This window comes from Babylonia areolata, chromosome 9, assembly GCF_041734735.1.
Source record: "Babylonia areolata isolate BAREFJ2019XMU chromosome 9, ASM4173473v1, whole genome shotgun sequence".
NCBI classification, from domain to species: Eukaryota; Metazoa; Mollusca; class Gastropoda; order Neogastropoda; family Buccinidae; genus Babylonia; species Babylonia areolata.
The window spans coordinates 32,033,838-32,053,957 of record NC_134884.1 but is presented as its reverse complement, the minus strand read 5'-3'; the positions used below and the strand labels follow the sequence as shown (position 1 = coordinate 32,053,957).

The following is a 20,120-nucleotide window of genomic DNA, read 5'->3' as shown; positions in this document are numbered from 1 at the left end:
ACTGCTGCTGCTGCTACTACTACTACTACTACTCAGGATGAGGCAGATGCCATGGTAGTATGGCACATTGTCCAGCCCGAAATGGTGATAATGATGATATAAACAGTAGCAGAAGTGCTGTTGCTGCTGCTACTACCACTACTGCTACTACTGCTGCTGCTGCTGCTACTACTACTCAGGATGAGGCAGATGCTGTGGTAGTACGGGGCATTGTCCAGCCTGAGATGGTGATGATGATGATGATGATGATAAAAATAACCAGTATCACAAACTGATGGCTGGGTGGATGTAGAACGGCACATTGTCCAGCCTGAAATAATAATAATAATAATCATAATAATAATCATAATAATCAGTATGACAGACTGAGGGCTGGGCGGATGTAGTATGGCACATTGTCCAGCCTGAAATAATAATAATAATAATAATAATAAAAAATAATAATAATACTAATAATAACCAGTATGACAGACTAACGGCTGGGCAGATGTAGTACAGCACATAGTCCAGCCTGAAATAACAATGATAATAATGATATAATAATAATAATAATCATAATCATAATAATCAGTATCACAGATTGACAGCTGGACGGATAAGGGTTCGATTCCAAGCGGAGGTGCGTTTTTTTCGGCCCGCGGCCAGCTCTTACACAGAGGTGAGTGTGCTATGGGTTGTTTAAAAGTTTCAGTTTCTCAAAGAGGCGTCAATGCGTTTGGACAAACCCATACACACTACACCACATCTGCTAGGCAGATGCCTGGCCAACAGCATAACCCAAATGCACTTCGGCCTTGAGTGCTTGCATATTATATTTGTGTCCCCTATCAGAGTTTTGTTTCTTTGACAGAATTTTGCCAGAGTACAACACTCTCATTGCCGTGGGTTCTTTTTCAATGCGCCAAGTGCGTGCTGCACACAGGACCTTGGTTTATCGTCTCATCCGAATCACCAGACGCTCAGTTCTATTTTCCAGTCAAACTTGGGAGAAAGGGCGAGAGCAGGATTCAAACCCAGACCCTGACGGGCGCAATAGCCGAATGGTTAAAGCGTTGGACTTTCAATCTGAGGGTCCCGGGTTCGAATCTCGGTGACGGCGCCTGGTGGGTAAAGGGTGGAGATTTTTCCGATCTCCCAGGTCAACATGTGTGCAGTCCTGCTAGTGCCTGAACCCCCTTCGTGTGTACACGCAAGCAAAAGATCAAATACGCACGTTAAAGATCCTGTAATCCATGTCAGCGTTCGGTGGGTTATGGAAACAAGTACATACCCAGCATGCACACCCCCGAAAGCGGAGTATGGCTGCCTACATGGCGGGGTAAAAACGGTCATACATGTAAAAGCCCACTCGTGTATATACGAGTGAACGTGGGAGTTGCAGCCCACGAACGCAGAAGAAGAAGAAGAAGAAGAAAACCCAGACCCTGACGGACTCTGTATTGGCAGATGAGCGTCTTAACCATTCTGCAGCTTTCCTACTACTGCTGCTCCTACTAAAAAAAAAAAAAATAAAAAAAATCAAAAAAAAAAAAAAAGATAATAAGTGATATGGACTGGTGGCAGGAAGGATAAGGGTTCAATTCCCAGGAGAGATATGTTGTTTTTTTTCTGCATGTGAACAGCTCCTACACAGAACTGAATGTGCTATGGGTTGAAACGGGAAGACTGGGATGACACAGTCAAGCATCATCCCCTTCGCAGATGCGTCTTTGGAGCGGAGCGTGTTGCTCCAGCTTCCTGACCAACACTGCAAGTGTCTGTATCTCTCTGGCCTGGTTAACGATGGTGATATTATTATTAGGAAAGGAAGCCTACAATACAGCCTTGTCACAATGTCCCAAACCTAAAATGGACCTCTACAGCAGCAATGTTATTCTACACTCCTCTTTCATCATAATAATAATCAAAAATGGTCTCAAGTCATTCGGGTGAGACGATAAACCGAGGTCCCTGTGTGCAGCATGCACTTAGCTCAAGTAAAAGAACCCGTGGCAACAAAAGGGTTGTTCCTGGAAAAATTCTGTACAAAAATCCACTTCGGTAGAAAAAACAAATAAAACTGCACGCAGGAAAAAAAAAAGAAAAAAAAAAGGGTGGCGCTGTAGTGTAGTGACGCGCTCTCCCTGGGGAGAGCAGCCCGAATTTCACACAGAGAAATCTGTTGAGATAAAATGAAATACAAATACAAGTTCTGTGGCCTTTCATGCCCTGCTCTAATATAGTGACCCACCGTTTCAATCCCCCTCCACTTCTGTGCTTGGGGCGAGCAAATCCTGCTCAGAAACAAATCAAAGCACTTTCATACCCAAATTTCACATGCACGATTAACGCTGAAACAAAAGAATAAAAGACCAAGTTCATAATGAATACACGTAAAAACGGAAGGCTGGAGATATCATGGATAAACAAAGGAAGGGTATGGAGGGAGGGAGCCGTTTTTTTTTGGAAATAGGTAAGTGTTAAGGCCCGTCTTGACACAGCTACATGCAGGGGTTTGATGAAGTGAAGGAGGCTGGTGATCCTTCCAAGCGTTATGTTCAAGGACACAGAGAAAAAGCAGCTGACTGTGGAGGGTTGGAATCTGGAAGCGCGGAAACAAAGAGTGTGGATCTGAAGCTGATCACACAGAGAGACATGGGCGTCGAGATCAGGGCAGTCACACACAGAGGATGGGGCAGATTTGTTTATGCATTTATGACAGAATGCAGTCTGTCATCACTGTAGTTTTGTGTGTGTGTGTGTGTGTGTGTGTGTGTGTGGTGTAGTGTGGTGTGTGTGTGGTGTGTGTGTGGGAGGGGGGTGTGGGCGTGGGTGTGGGAGTGGGTGTCAGGGGGGTGGGGGGGGGGGAAGCGGGTGTGGGTATGTAGGGGTGTGGGTGTGGGTGTGTGGGTGTGGGGGTGTATGAGGGTGTGTGTGTGTGTGTGTGTGTGTGTGTGTGTGTGTGTGTGTGTGTGTGTGTTGTTTGTTATATGTTAGGCATTGTGTGGGGGAGAGTGGCAGGAGGTGGGTAGGGGGATGTCAGTGGGCGTGTGTCTATGTGTCTGTGCTTGTGTGTGTGTGTGTGTGTGCGCGCACTGAAACTGCTCAAACCAGTTCAATAACTCTTTGTCCTCAAAACAAGGAAGCATATAACAATGTTAACTTTGTTCTTTGTTTGCCCCAGTTGAGAAGCAAGGGGGAACGATATGGGGTTTTGAGTGAGGGAGGGGGGATAAAGGCATAAACTGTCTCTGGTTTGGTTTTTGGTTTTTTGGTCTTCATCTGTAGTTGCTGTTGGTGTACTAACTGTGAAAGGAGGGCTTTGGGAGACACCACACAAACATTACCTTTGAAATCCAAACTGTCGGGCCAGCTTCTCGTTCTTCGAACCTGAAACATAAGTGAGCCGTTCCCTCTCTTAATTAATAGCATCCACAATAATAACATCAATCATCATCATCATCATCATGATAATAACAATAATTATAATCATTAACACTGATAAAATGATAATGGGGGTCGGTGAATCATGTAATGAAACATATCTATGCGGTAACGTTTTGCAGTAACTTTATAAAAAGTCTTTAACCACAAGAAAACCAGATTATCAAAGCAAATTAGCAATTTGTTACATCAACAAAATGTCAAGTTTCCACATGGACAGAGAAAACCAGTTTCCACCTCAGAAGATCAACCCTCAACTGAACAAATGGAGGTGTAAAGATTCACAAACACACACATGTACATGCACATGCACACACACACACACACACACGCGTGCGTGCTCATGCACGCATGCAACCACCCCACAGCCACCCCACACATACACCCACACCCCTCCAAACACGCACACAAAACACTAACACACACACACTGACACACACACACATATAACACACACACACACACACACACACACACACAGATATGCATACAAACATCCAGCCATCCACCCAAAAACATATACACAAAAACACACACAAACACATCCACAAACACACATATAAAAATGCACATACACATATCCACACAACACACACACATGCACCCACACACACGCCAACACCCACACACCTAATTCATATATATAGACATCTATCCACACATCAACCCACACGGCTTTAAACGTTCACAGTTGATAACTAAATTTCTTGTTCCTGATCATGCATAAATGTCCATGCACTCACAACCACTTTCTGTATGTCTTTGAACACTGGTGCAATAAAATCTCTTTGTCTCTTTGTCTTGCTGACTGCTTGTATTTGTTTATTGTGTAAAGGTCTAAGAGTCCATAATTCCTTTGATGCGTTTTACAACAAATGAAATGAGTCTGAGGTTCTGAGTCACAAACACACCCCACCCCCAACCCTCCCACACACACTCTCCCAACCTACCCCACACACAATTACTCAGGAGATAAGTTGCCGCCACCACACACACACACACACACACACACAGAGGCAAACATAGACAAAGGCAAACTGACTGAGAAACACACATAAGCACATACACACGCACACGCTCACACACACACACACACACATATGAACACCCCCATACACTCTCTCACACACACACAAATACTCACAGAAATATGGAGCTACACACACACACACACACACACACACACCACTTGCACCCCCACGCTGCCCCCAACCCCTCCCCACAAACATACACACACACACACAAACACCCCCCCACCTCCACCCATCCCACACACACACACACACATATATATATCCACATTCATCCACACCCACCAACCCCCCCAACCCCACACCCCCATCCTACCCACCCACCCACCCACACACACACACACATATCCAACACAATCACTCACAGTTAGGAAAGATGGAGCCGTAGGGCTCACTCTCGGTGGCGATGGAGACCAGGGTGATGTGGAAGATGATGTGACCCAGCACCGGCAGGGCGCTCAGTCCTATCATGGCCTTCAGGAACCGACCCGTGTGTCCTGACAACGCAACAACAACACATTCCTTTAGTATCATTGTCTTCTTCTTCTTCTGCGTTCACTCGTATGCACACGAGTGGGCTTTTACGTGTATGACCGTTTTTACCCCGCCATGTAGGCAGCCATACTCCGTTTTCGGGGGTGTGCTTGCTGGGTATGTTCTTGTTTCTATAACCCACTGAACGCTGACATGGATTACAGGATCTTTAACATGCGCATTTGATCTTCTACTTGCATATACACACGAAGGGGGTTCAGGCACTAGCAGGTCTGCACATATGTTGACCTGGGAGATCATAAAAATATCCACCCTTTACCCACCAGGCGCCGTCACCGTGATTCGAACCCGGGACCCTCAGATTGAAAGTCCAACGCTTTAACCATTTGGCTATTGCACCCGTCGTATCATTGTCATAATGTGGAGTGATGGCCAAGAGGTAACGCGTCTGCCTAGGAAGCGAGAGAATCTGAGCGCGCTGGTTCCAATCCCGGCTCAGCCGCCGATATTTTCTCCCCCTCCACTAGACCTTGAGTGGTGGTCTGGACGCTAGTCATTCGGATGAGATGATAAACCAAGGTCCCGTGTGCAGCATGCATTTAGCGCACGTAAAAGAACCCACGGCAACAAAAGGGTTCGGTCCTGGCAAAATTCTGTAGAAAAATCCACTTTGATAGGAAAAACAAATAAAACTGCACGCAGAAAAAAAATACCAAAAAATGGGTGGTGCTGTAGTGTAGCGACGCACTCTCCCTGAGGACAGCAGCCCGAATTTCATACAGAGAAATCTGTTGTAATAAAAAGAAATAAAAATGCAATACAAATACATAATCATTATCATCATCATCATGACCCAGCACTTGCAAGGCACTCAATCCTATCATGGCCTTCTGGAACAGTCCTGGGTGGTCTGACAACGCAATAATAACACATTTCTTTAGTATTATTGTTATTATCATCATCATTATTTTCGTTATTATCACTATCATCATCACCATGACCCAGCACATGTAAAGTGCTCAGTCCTATCACAGCTTTCGGGAACCAAAGCATGTGTCTTGACAACAACAACAACAACAAATTCTTTTATGGATTTAGTATTACTGTTGTTGTTTTGTGTTGTTGTTGTTTTTGTATTATTGTTGTTATCATTCTTCTTCTTCTCATTATTATTATTTTTATTATTATCATCATGACCCAGAACAGGCAGGGCACTCAGTCCTATCACGGCCTTCAGAAACTGAGCCCGTGTGTCCTGACAGCACAACATAAACCAAAAAAAATTCCATTAATACTACCGTTATTATCTTTATCATTCTTCTTACTATCACATTTACAGCTTAGTCTTTTGTGAAGGACTATGACTCTCAAACCAGAAGGCAACACTGCACTGCATCTTTGTGCTGCAGACTCTGAGGGCTAGCTCCCCTTTAGGAACCATCCCAACGCCGACTGTCCTGAAACCCTCTTGGCCGAGAGAGTGGGGATGTAACTTGTGCAAGACACTCTCCACTAATGGCACTATAATCAAATTCTAGCCCAGATAGTCGGGACAGCAGCTGCCTCCTCTGTTGTTCTGATGGGTCATAGTCGGACACGACTGACTATCATATATTTATATACATATATATATATATTATCATCATTATCATGATTTATCACCGGCAAGGCGATCAATCTTATCATGGCCTTCAAGAACCGACCTGTGACTCCTTACGATGCAATAACATCCTATTTCTTTAGTATCATTGTCATTATTATCATCATCATTAGTAGTAGTAGTAGTCGTAGTAGTAGAGAAGTAGTAGTAATCATTATCATCATTATCAATTACAATTATCAATCATTCATCATCGTCAATCTATCTTCCAGCATCAATGTCAATCATCATCATCATCATCAATCAAACATCGTCATCATCACAACATTATCATCAATTACCACCATTAATCAATCATCATCAAAGATCACTCAATCACCATTATCAACCGATCAATATTAATAATGTTATGATAAATTAATGATAAAAACAATCATCATCATTCATCCATCTATATTCATCATCCTCATTATTAACAGTATTAGTATTATTGTTGTTGTTGTCAGCATCATAATATTCATCCTCATTACTATTATCATTATCAATACCAATAATATTCCTTCATTAATACCATAATAATCTTTTAAATTATCATTCTTATTCCAGTCATGATAATTGTTATCATCATCATCAGTGTTACTTATTGCCAAGCTGACCACACAGGACCGTCTCTGAGTTTAAAACACCATCAACATCACTAACCAGCATTTGTTCTAAGAAAGCCATATATAAAATAAAATAAAATAAAACAAAATAAAATAAAAACCAAGAACATAAAATCAAATCAAAATCAAGAACATAACATACATACCATGATAAATAAACATAATGAATAACAATTAAAGAACACTGTTGTTCACAAACACACACACACACACACACACACACACACACACACACACACACAGTGTCACAAACACACCGACACAAACACTGACACACACACACACAGACACACACACATGCATAAACACATTTTTACTGGTTGTTAAAAAAAATTAAAAAAATCAAAGTAAACACATGCACACAGTTCTCTATCACAACCCCTCCCCCCTACTGTGCCCTCTCCCCATAGTTTTCCCACCCTCTCTATCCACAATGTTTGCTTAAAAGTTTTGAAATTTGCTCAGACCCAAAGCTCAAGTTTCAAAATTGTAAACACACACACACACACACACACACACACACACACACACCATGGTGTGTGCTTTAGCAAACAATATTTTCTCTGCTCCTTAACAGCCAGACCCAAAAGTGGTCTGCATGCTGGCAGTCAGTCTCATGGGGTGCTAGCACAACACGTAATAATCTGTTGCACAGTGTATGTGTCACAAAGGATTTTTCATCTCTTCCTTATTTATTTTCATTTTCATGTGAACGATGAGAATGATTCATTTCTCTGTCTGTCACGTTGTCTGTCTGTCTGTCTGTCTGTCTCTCAGAATGTGTGTGTGTGTGTGTGTGTGAGAGAGAGAGAGCGTCTGTGTGTGTGTGTGTGCATTTGTGTGTTTCTCAGTCTTTCTGTTTCTCTGTCAGTTTACCTCTGTCAAGTTCAAGTTTCACAATTGTAAACACACACACACACACACACACACACACACACATGCACAAATGCTAGCACAAACACATGCATCACACACACACACACACACACACACACACACACAAAACACACACAAAATGCACTCATATCCAACACAAGCACATCCACGCACACACACACACATATCCACACAAAACACACATCCACCAGACATGCACACACAGACACACCCTCACACACGCACACCCATACCAAACACACATAGTGATATACATGTGTACACACACACACACACGCACACACACGCAACCAGGCAGATTCAACATTGCAGTGAGTCATTTCTTCATGATTTCACATGAAAGACTGATGACCTGCCTTTTTTTCTTTTTCTTTTTTAAGGAAAAAAAAAACTTCCATTGATTAGTTACCAGGTATGTTCCCACTGGTGTGGGGTTTTTTTTGTTTTTGTTTTTGATGTTTGTTTGTTTTTTTGTTTTGTTTTTTGTTGTTGTTTTTTTTTTAATTCAATCATGTAAAGATTATGACTGTTCTCCTTTCAAGCCAGTTTTCTGTAAACTCTGTGTGTGTGTGTGTGTGTGTGTGTGTGTGTGTGTGTGTGTGTGTGTGTGTGTGTGTGTGTGTGTGTGTGTGTGTGTGTGTGTGTGTGTGTGTGTGTGTGAGTGTTTTCTGTGGTGGGGAATGGAGGGGGTCCTTGTGTGGTGGTGTTGTGTAGGAGTATTTTTGGGAGTGTATATGTGTCAGCGCATGTGTTTGTATGTGTCTATGCAGTGGTGTGTGTGCATGTGCTTGTGTGTGTGTGTGTGTGCGTGCGTTTGTGTGCATGCGCACATGCATGCGTGTGAGTGTACAGCAGTGTGTCCAACCCAGCTAAAACTTTCCTTGTCTCACTGTTGTTGTTTTTTTTGGTTATTGTGTATCTATTTGTCTTTTTTCTTCTTTTTGTTTGGTTGGTTGGTTAACTGTGAATATGTCCGGAGACAAATCACAACGATATGCATGGCTGAAAACACGCACACTAAGTGCTCATCAAAGCATGCATACATATTTCATGTGCCACACACAAACACACACAAACACACTCACACACCTGAGTGAACACACAAGCACATGCACACACACACACACACACACACACACACACACACACGTGTGTGTGCGCCTACACAAACAAACCCACACACATACAGCTTTCACAGACCTGAGAAAGGCTTTTGATTCAGTCAATCATTCTTCCTCGTTTGTAACTTCATTGAGAGCAGCGTTATCTGGACTATTGTGTAATGCGCAAAGAGCCATGTAGTCTTCAGTTTCCTTATGTATGTGCATCAATGAGGAAATGACATCTTTTTTGACTGCCCTGATGCGTTCTGAGCCATTCAATTTTCTCCTTGTTTATGAATGAAACGAAAGTAATAATGTAGCAGTACAGCATAATCTCGCCCACAATTTTTATTTTATGCTGATAAAAAAAAAAAAAGGAGTGATATGATGATCAAGCTTATCAACTGATTCAGTGGGTTCTGCCCATCCCTCTTTGTTCATCCAAATGCAGTCAAAATGTGGAATGCAGGCCACAAGTTGATTCAAATGAAGAATGTGTGTGTGTGTGTGCGTGCGCGTGCGCACATGCGTGCATGTGTGCGTGTGTGTGTGTGTGTGTGTGCACGCGCACGCGTGCATGCGTGAGTTATTGACAACATTTTTATGCCAGCTCAAAATCATGCATCGTATTATACAAGTCCAAGCAAACTGATAAAGCACTTGAACATTGTTACTGATGAAAGTGTTAGGAGTCTGACGACTTAGGAACATTAAACCATCTGGAATCTGGAATCTGGAATCCTCCACACCACATACACACACCTAACTAAACGCCTCCCTGCTCCACACACACACACACACACACACACACACACACACACACACACACACACACACACAAAGTGACAAACAGAGACAGAAGTAAACAGAGAAACAGAGAGAATAAGAACCACGCACACATCCAGGCACGCACTCACACAAACACGCACACACACACACACACACACACAATGTGCACACACGTACATGTACACACACACACTCAAAAACACTCACACACATGCACAAACACACACAGACACACATACACACACGCACATGTGCTGTGCGTCTGTATGAATTCCTCTTAGATTGTAGTGGTCCCCACCCATCCCTTATCTCACGAGTGTTGTTGCCTTTTGCCCTTTTACATCATAGTGTGCATGTTGTGAAAGGGGACGTCAGCCACACCACCACTGCCTGCAGAGAGGGGGAGGTGGACGTGAGGAAGGTGCAGGGGCGGGGGGGGGGGGGGGGGGCGGGCGGAAGATATAGGCGTCATGGAGGGGAGGGGAGGGAAGGGGAGGGGAGGGGGTGAGAATGAAGTGAGAGTTATATCGTCTGTGAAGTGCTTTGTGGTGTGTGTGTGTGTGTGTGTGTGTGTGTGTGTGTGTGTGTGTGTGTGTGTGTGTGTGTGTGTGTTTCTTTTTGTTTTTTAGGGTGTTTGTTTTTTGTTTTGTTTTTTGTTGTTATTGGTTTTTTGTTTTGTTTTGCTTTTGTTTGTTTGGGGTTTTTTGGTGTGTGTTTGTGTGTGTGTGTGTGTGTGTGTGTGTGTGTGTGTGTGTGTTTACACACAACAGCCACTGCACTGCTTCACTTGCTTCAAGCAATTCTTTTATGGGAAATACATATTTCATACCCCCACATGAAAAACAACTGATAGATACAGAGACAGAGACAGAAAGAGAGAGAGAGAGGAACACACAGAGAGACAGACAAAGACAGAGAGAATCTATCATCTAACTCCATTGGATTTGATCAACACAACAACTGCATGGGAAATGAATATTTCATACAGAACAGGCAACCAAATAATTGACTACTAGTGTGCGCACACAGGCACGCACACACACACGCACGCATGCATGCATGCACATGCACGCACGCACACATGCACATTGGCACACACAGACGGAAACACACACACACACACACACACACACACACACACACACACACACACACAGAGGCAATGAGAGACAGAGGTAAACTGACAGAAACAGAAAGACTGAGAAACACACAAATGCACACACGCACACAGACGCTCACTCACACACACACACACACACACACACACACACACACACACACACATGCACACACACACATTCTGAGAGAGAGTCAGACAGACAGCGCGACAGACAGAGAAATGAATCATTCTCATCGTTCACATGAAAATGAAAATAAATAAGGAAGAGATGAAAAATCCTTTGTGACACATACACTGTGCAACAGATTGTTGTGTGTTGTGCTAGCACCCCATGAGACTGACTGCCAGCATGCAGACCACTTTTGGGTCTGGCTGTTTGGGAGCAGAGAAAATATTGTTTGCTAAAGCACACACCATGAAATGGCGTGTGTGTGTGTGTGTGTGTGTGTGTGTGTGTGTGTGTGTGTGTGTGTGTGTGTGTGTGTGTGTGTTCTCGTGTGCTTTGTGTCTAACTTACATATTACTGAAACTTGAAATGCTTGAGAGGTTCGATAGTGTTGTAAAATACATGTACTATTATAACAGCGCATGAAGAACAAATGCATTTGTTTCAAAATAATCCCCCGAATCTCCCCCCCCCCCCCCCCCTTTTTTTTAACGGGGGTGGGTAGGGGTGAATGGGGGCTTGTAAGGGGGAGAGGGGGAGGGAGGAGGGAGACAAATAATAACTGCCTCTGTGCAGCCAGAAGACCGTATTCACACACGGTCATGCTTCTCAAAAGAAAAATAAATAGATATAAGACAAGTGAATAAGATAAATAAATTAATAAATGACTCAATAAAAACAAAAACAAACAAGCAAATACATATAAACAAAACAGAACAGCAGCAGGGGACCCGTTCAACTCAGTGCATTCATACCCATCTTATCTTTTCAACAACGACAAAAAAACCCAGCTCAATCAGGAATTTTTTTTTTTTTTTTTAAATTTAAACAAAATAAAGCAACAGCAAGGGACCCATTCCACTGTAATCATGCCAGTATGGATCGTAAAACTAGCTCAATCAGGAAATTGTATCAAATGGAATGGGAGGAATGATTCTTGTTTCGCTGCCTTGAAACACACACATACGCACATATGCACACACACACACGCACACACACACACATTGTATATTATGTATGTACAGTAAAAGGTGAGCAGCAACCCTGCTGTCACAGCTGACTGAACTGGGGGGATACTGCTAAGTCAGTGATCGTTTTTAACGTTTAAATTAACTAACGTCTGGGTCACAAACCCCAACTCCCCCCCACTCCTACACCCAACCCAACCCTATGCAAGGTCCTTTCAACTCTCCCCTTCACCCTGTGTCCCTACACACACACACACACACACACCACACACACACATACACACACTCACATAATGAATTTCTTTCCTTTTTTTCCCTGCTGCACTATTCAAATCACTCTCTCCATCCCTCCCTCCAGTCTCCTCCCTCTCCCTCCCTCCCTCCCTTTTTTTTTCGCCCGCAGTGACAATCACTGCGAATCCTTTTGATGTCAGCCGCTCCTGTCAATAGCTTCTGCTATCAAACATCAGGCCATACAGCATACAACATCGCACACACACACGCACACACACACACACACACACAAACAGAGGAAGGCACACGTACACACACGCCAGATATTGATGATGGACTGGGCAACCAGCTATACAATGATGAAAAGCACTTTGGTTATATACGAGGCAGCTGGTGTGCGTGTGTGCGTATGTGCGTGCGTGTCTGTGCGTGCGTGTCTGTGTGTGTGTGTGTGTGTGTGTGTGAGAGATAGACAGACAGACAAAGACAGAATCGAGTCGGTTAATATGTGCATGTGTGTGGATAAGGGTATGGGCGTGTGGGTTTTTTTGACTCACCTGTGTAAACAAAGTGAGTCTATGTTTTAACCCGGTGTTCGGTTGTCTGTGTGTGTGTGTGTGTGTGTCTGTGTCTGTGTCTGTGTCTGTGTGTCCGTGGTAAACTTTAACACTGACATTTTCTCTGCAAATACTTTGTCAGTTGACACCAAATTAGGCATAAAAATAGGAAAAATTCAGTTCTTTCCAGTCATCTTGTTTAAAACAACATTGCACCTCTGGGATGGACACAAAAAATAAAAATAAAATGAAACCTAATTATATGCAAACTGCATTTACTGTTATATTTATATTTTTTGTATTCTCTAAACTTGGCACTTTGATCTGATATTCTGACCCAACAACAAGAGCAGTCATTATTATCATTTTTTGTTCAAACAGGAACTTCTTTTGCTAAGCATGGAAGTTTTATTTATTTTGCAAACGTTTTGGTGCAGATGGTAAAAAAAAGGAAATTACTCTGTAATTAATGCCAGGGGACTTACTTTGCTTTAAAATGATCTTTTTCATCTTAAATATTACATTTTGAAATTATACTCAATACATAAAAAGCTTGGATTTTTTTTTAAAGTGTATCACAAGTGAGTCTTGAAGGCCTTGCCTCTCTTGTTTTTCTTTGCCTGCCCAACCCATTCTCCCATCTTCTGTCTGTCTCTGTCTCTGTCTCTCTCTCACGCCTCCCCACTCTCGTCCTTTCACCTTCGCCTTCACCTATCCCGTAGTCTTGTGGACCGTTGGGGCGCCACGGGTGATCTGGCAACCAGCATCCTCCAATCCTCTCGGTTTTCTGACCTTTATCTGTCCTTTATCTGTCCCAAAACGGCCGTTTGTTCAGTGTGCCTTGCGCATGTAATAGATCCCTATCACTGTATCAGCGATGGCATCTTCCATGCAAGCGGTAAAAAGGGCATGCATGCAAACATACTTACTACTCTCTTTGTCTGTCTGTCCGTCTCTCTGTCTCTCTTTCTATATGTCTGTCCGTCTCTGTCTGTCTGTCTGTCTCTCAGATGCAGTCCGATTTCGTTTTCTTTATTCATTAATGAATTAGCAATCCGAGTAATTAATAATGGAAGACACGGGGCTTTGTTTCCGATTTATTCCTTTGAATTATTCATACTTTTTTTTAGCTGATGATGTTATTCTAATGTCAGAAACTGTTATAGGTTTACAAACACAGTTGAACAACCTTTACCATGCAGCAGTTTCACTCCAATTAGAAGTAAATATGTCGGAAAGTAATATCATAGTATTTCGTAAGGGTGGCTATTTGAGCAGCAGAGAAAGGTGGGGGTGTATGACGGTAGTCTGATGCCTGTTGTCAATGTTTACAAATATCTGGGCATATTTTTCTCCAGACGCTTGAGTTTCGTTTTAGGCATGCAAAGATCTAGCAAGCAGAGCCAAAAATGCAATGATTTGTATTATGAAAAAGATGCATACGCTCAATAATGTTTCCTTTGATTTATTTATCAAATTATTTGATACACAAGTGCAGCCTGTTGTGCAATACGGGTCTGAATTGTGGGGTCTAGACAAAGCTGCTGTTCACTGTGAATCAGTCCACACTTTTGCACTGAAGAGATTTTTAGGAGTAGATAGGCAAACCCCAAATGACTTACTATGTGGTGAAACGAATCGATACCCGTTATATCTAGTTTCTGCAGTCAAGTGTATACGTTATTGGTTGAGATTACTACAAATGGAACATAACAGAACACCCCGCAAAGCTTATGATAAGCTGTATGATTTAGATGCTAGAGGCAGAGTGAACTGGGTAACCAAGATTCGCCATTGTTTGTTTGAATATGGGTTTGGATTAAACCAAGGTGTTGGTAGCATCCAGGCGTTTATCGGTGTGTTTCGACAACGACTGATCAATTGAAGATGGCAGAAGTTGTCTGATCATATTCAGAATAGTGAAAGATTTAGTTCCTATCAGAATTTTTGCAGTGTGTCTGGTCTGAAACCTTACTTAGTGTTGAATATGGACAGACATTCAAAATATATAATGACAAGATTTAGATAAGTTATTACAGAATTAGCGGTCCATCATTACAGATACAGAACATGTAATGACAGTGATCTGACCGGTCCATTAAGTAAAGAACCACAAGAAAATGCGATACACTTTATTCTTTGCTGTCCAGCTTTAATGAACATTCGAGAGAGTTTATTCAGCCTAAACCTACGTTGTTTAAATTGAACTTACTGATGTCATCTACTTCCCCTGAAGTTATTCGCAAATTTTCACTATTTTTATACAAAGCTTTCAAATTCAGAGAAACGGATATTTTGTGAAAACGCTGTTTGTTTTCTTTTGTTTGTTTGGGGTTGTGTTTTTTTTCTTTTATTGTTCTATACATTGAACAGTAATGCAGTTATATTTTTGTTTGACTGTGTTTATTGATGCTCACAGTGTTGTGATGTATTGTTTGTAAAAATAATGTTCACATTCCCCTCCATAAGGGGCCTATACATAAATAAACCATCTCTCTCTCTCTCTCTCTCTCTCTCTCTCTCTCTCTCTCTCTCTCTCTCAAAAACACACATACACCCACAGATATCTGCACATACACACAACTGCGCGCGCGCGCGCACACACACACACACACACACACACACACACACACAGAACTCTGTCTGCTCGCTTGTTAGCTTGCTTGCCTCTCTCTCTCTCTCTCTCTCTCTCTCTCTCTCTCTCTCACACACACACACACACACACACACACACACACACACACACACACACACCACCGACAAACAAACAAACAAACAAATGCCAGTTCACCAAGTGCGTCTATTTCTCGGACTGCTTTGCCGGTGCCAGTATTGCCTGTGCACCGGGTTTTCATTATATCTAATCACACGCCCCTCCCCCACCGCCCCGCCCACCTCCCCCCCCCCCCCGACCCCTACCCCAACCCCTTCTCTTTCATTCTTCCTCCTCCTCTCCCCCACCTCCCCACCCCTCAACCCTTCTCCCCACCCCAATTTAATCACTCAGATTTCTTGCAGCTGTAAACATGCAATACAAAAAAAATAGCCGAGAATGATTTTCACATGCTTTAGTAACTGCGTTGTTGTTGATGAACACCATGCAGTTTGAAGGACGGTCGTCAGTCTTTCCTCCTGTCTACACGATATCAACTGCATTCCTCCTACCCCCCCCCCCTCCTCCTCCTTCTTCTCCCCCTCTTCCTCCTCCTTCTTCTCCTCCTGCTTCCTCCCTCCCTCTTCTACTACTACTACTACTGTTCCTGCTCCTATTGCTGCTGCTGCTACTACTACTAAAACAACAACGACAATCATCATCATCATCATCATCGTCATCGTGTCCATTCCTTTTCGCCGGCTTGCCCTGAGCGCGTTTATTAACAATACATGAGGTATGAATAAAGTATAGGAAAAGAATACATAATAAAATGTTAAACATACGAACTCTTTATTTTTTTATGAGTGTAAAAACCACACACACACACACACACGAGCGCTCGCGCGCGCGCACACACACACACACCGTTGGGAGGGGGGGGGGGAGACAGACAGACAGAGTGAGAAAGAGAGAGAACACACACACACACACACACACACACACACACACACACACACAGAGACAGACAGACAGAGAGAAACTCCATTGCAAACGAAGCTTCAATTTGGGCCAGGGGCCAAAATTCCATTTCCACCAATGATCACACAAACTCTCTCTCTCTCTCTCTGTTTCATCCGTTCACACACACACACACACACACAGACCCCGTGGGGGGGAGACAGAGACACAGAGAGAGAACACACACACACACACACACACACACACACACACACACACATACACACACACACACCGTGGGGGAGAGACAGAGACAGAGAGAGAGAGAAACACACACACACACACACACACACACACACACACACACACACACACACACACACACAGAGAAAAGCTCCATTGCTGACGAAGCTTCAATTTGGGCCTGGGGCCAAAATTCCATTTCCACCAACGATCACACACACTCTCTGTTTCACCCGTTCACATGCGCGCGCGCGCGCGCACACACACACACACACACACACACACCACATGTACACATACCCCACGAGACGTGCCTTCACACACACACAGGTCAATGACACACACTGCTATGCACAGTGAATACAAAACGATCGGCATGACTCAACTATGATGAATACTGACCATGACGGGCCCGGAAAAAAAAAAGAAGAAAGTTTTCTGGCACAGTTTTAAACCTTTGCGCGTGCGCGCACACTCACGAGAAAGAGACAGACAGAGATGCGTAAGCGTGCATGCGTGCGTGCATGTACGTATATGTGCGCGCGTGTGTGTTAAGACGAGGGACATGAATATTTAATGAAAGTTAAGGAAATTATTTATTTAAAAATAATTTTCACAATTTTTTTTTTAAACTTCATACGCGATCGTAAAGCCACTTGTCGCCTTTTTTTTCTTTTCTTTTTTTTCTCTCTCATACACCACTGTTTCGTCGCGGACAAGGAAAAGACAAGATTACAATCCCACAACACAAACATGCTCTGGTTTCTACAGGACAAGATAAACTAGGAGCTGGCTGTTTGTAGACGTGTAAAAATAGAAGTGTACCTAACGTGCATACCAGCCAAAAAGATACACCAGTCAGACATGAGATGCACTGTTCCCCCCACCCCCACCCCCTCCTCCCACACACATGCTGCTTTGCTGAAACAGACATATACACAGGGGGAAAAAAAATCATGAAGTTTCTTGTGTCTCCAGACAAAACGTGATGAGCATAACCCATCTCTCTCTTTTTTCTGCCTCCCCTCGCTTCCACCCTCCCCTCCCCCCCTTCCCTTCTCTCTCTCCCCCCACCCCCCTCCCCTCCTCTCTTCCCCCACCCCTCCCCAATCACTCCCTTCCTCTACCTCCCTCCCTCCCCCTCTCTTCTCCCTCTCTTTGTGGCATCTTCCGTTCGTAAATCTCCTTCCAATACGAACAGTTCCAATTCAAGCTTTTTTTTTTTATTTTCCGAAGTACTAATTGTCAACGTTATGTCTTCAATATTTGACACAGATGTTACCTTACTTCAACAATGTGTACATCCACACCAGTTTCAAACCTTTCTACTTCTTTTTTATCTTCTTTTTCTTCTTCTTCTTCTTCTTTTTTTCCCTCCTCCTCATAGCAGAATGTGGATTATACGCGCGAAAGTTTCGTTCAAACAATAAAGATAAACATTCAAGTAGATTCGTTCAAAGCTTATCACCCCTTTTCCCTTACAAATAAAGCCGTCTGTCTGTCTGTCTGTCTGTCCGTCCGTCCGTTTGTCTGTCTGTCTGTCTGTCTGTCTGTCCGTCCGTCCGTCCGTCCGTCCGTCCGTCTCTGTTTGTACATAACTTCTTCAATGTTTACACCAACACCAGTTTCAAACCTTTCTACTTCCTTTTTTTTTCCTTTCTCCTCATAGCAGAATATGGCTCATATGCGCAAAGTTTTCATTCAAACAATAAAAAGATGAACATTAAAATAGAATCGTTCACAGCTTATCATCCCTTTTCCCTTACAAATAAAGCTGTCTGTCTGTCTGTCTGTCCATCCTACAAACAACCCCCCCACCCCCTCCTCCCACATTCGTCCACTCCTGTGCCCTACTGCACAAAGAGACCAACGCAGCAGCCGCTTCAAATAAAAAAAGAAATTATGCAAATAACAATCCAGGAATGTTTTCTCAACCCAGCCACCACTGTTACTACCACTCCCCTTGTTACTGTATACTATGAGTATAGTGTTAAGTGTTGTTAACTGTTTGTGTGTCAGAAACTCTATCTGGGCCAGTTAACTGCACTAGAGCGGAAAAATACCAACACTTTGCATACCCGATTCTCCCCCCCCCCCACCCCCACCCCCCCCCCCCGACCCCCCTCTCTCTATCTGTCACGAAACAAAATATCGGTCGCACCGTCGAGACAGAGTTTTCAAATTTTTCTTTGTCACACACACACACACACACACACACACACACACACACATACACTTATACACACAAACCCATTCGCCACAACAACACCATACACACACACACACACACATCAGAGAGACTCTAGCAAAATTGTTTTATCGCAAACAGAATTAAAAGCGTGCTTTAAAAATGAATGTATGTCAGTATGTCTGTATGTATTGTATGTATGTATTTATGCATGAATGTATGTTCCTTTCTTTCTTTCTTCTTTCTCAAGGATTCAGAGGATCATCCTGCCACTACCACCACCACCACCACCAGCCCCGCCCCCCTTCCCCTCATGCACGTGCACGCGAAGAAAACGTGATACATAAACCACAGGTGGAGTGATGGCCTAGAGGTAACGCGTCCGCCTAGGAAACGAGAGAATCTGAGCGCGCAGGTTCGAATCACGGCTCAGCCGCCGATATTTTCTCCCCCTCCACTAGACCTTGAGTGGTGGTCTGGACGCTAGTCATTCGGATGAGACGATAAACCCGAGGTCCCGTGTGCAGCATGCACTTAGCGCACGTAAAAGAACCCACGGCAACAAAAGGATTGTTCCTGGCAAAATTCTGTAGAAAAATCCACTTCGATTGGAAAAACAAATAAAACTGCACGCAGGAGAAGAAAAAAATTTTTAATGGGTGGCGCTGTAGTGTAGCGACGTGCTTTCCCTGGGGAGAGCAGCCCGAATTTCACACATGCACAGAGAAATCTGTTGTGATAAAAAGAAATACAAATACAAACAGCAAACAAACAAAAAAGCAAAAAGAAAGAAAGAAAAAAAAAAGCCTGCTGGCATGCACTCCAACAGGCAAACAGACAAGAGACAGGCACAGGCAGAGACAAGTAGACAAGACAGACAGAAAAAAAAGAAACCAAGAGACAGGTGGGGGGGGGGGGGGAAACCGACAAACAAACAAACAGAGAGACGAGAGGAGGAGGATTCAATTAAGTAGGCACCCCTCCCCAGCACACAACACGTACGCACGCACGCACGCGCACAACAAAACACACAAGCGTCCGTCAATACCCATTAAAAGGCAGCCAGCTTATAACTGCAAAGGATGGCA

At 43.4% G+C, this 20,120-nt stretch overlaps 1 protein-coding gene across 1 annotated transcript in view; it reads right to left on the bottom strand.

The window, feature by feature from the left end:
• The window catches only part of LOC143285396 (piezo-type mechanosensitive ion channel component 1-like), a 213,963-nt gene that overhangs the window by 141,888 nt on the left and 51,955 nt on the right, over positions 1-20,120 (bottom strand). The window contains exons 3-4 of the mRNA XM_076592641.1: positions 4,820-4,951; positions 3,327-3,369 (exon numbers count right to left, since the gene is read on the bottom strand). Coding sequence (XP_076448756.1) covers positions 3,327-3,369; positions 4,820-4,951 — 175 coding nt within the window. The remainder of the gene's footprint in view (positions 1-3,326; positions 3,370-4,819; positions 4,952-20,120) is intronic.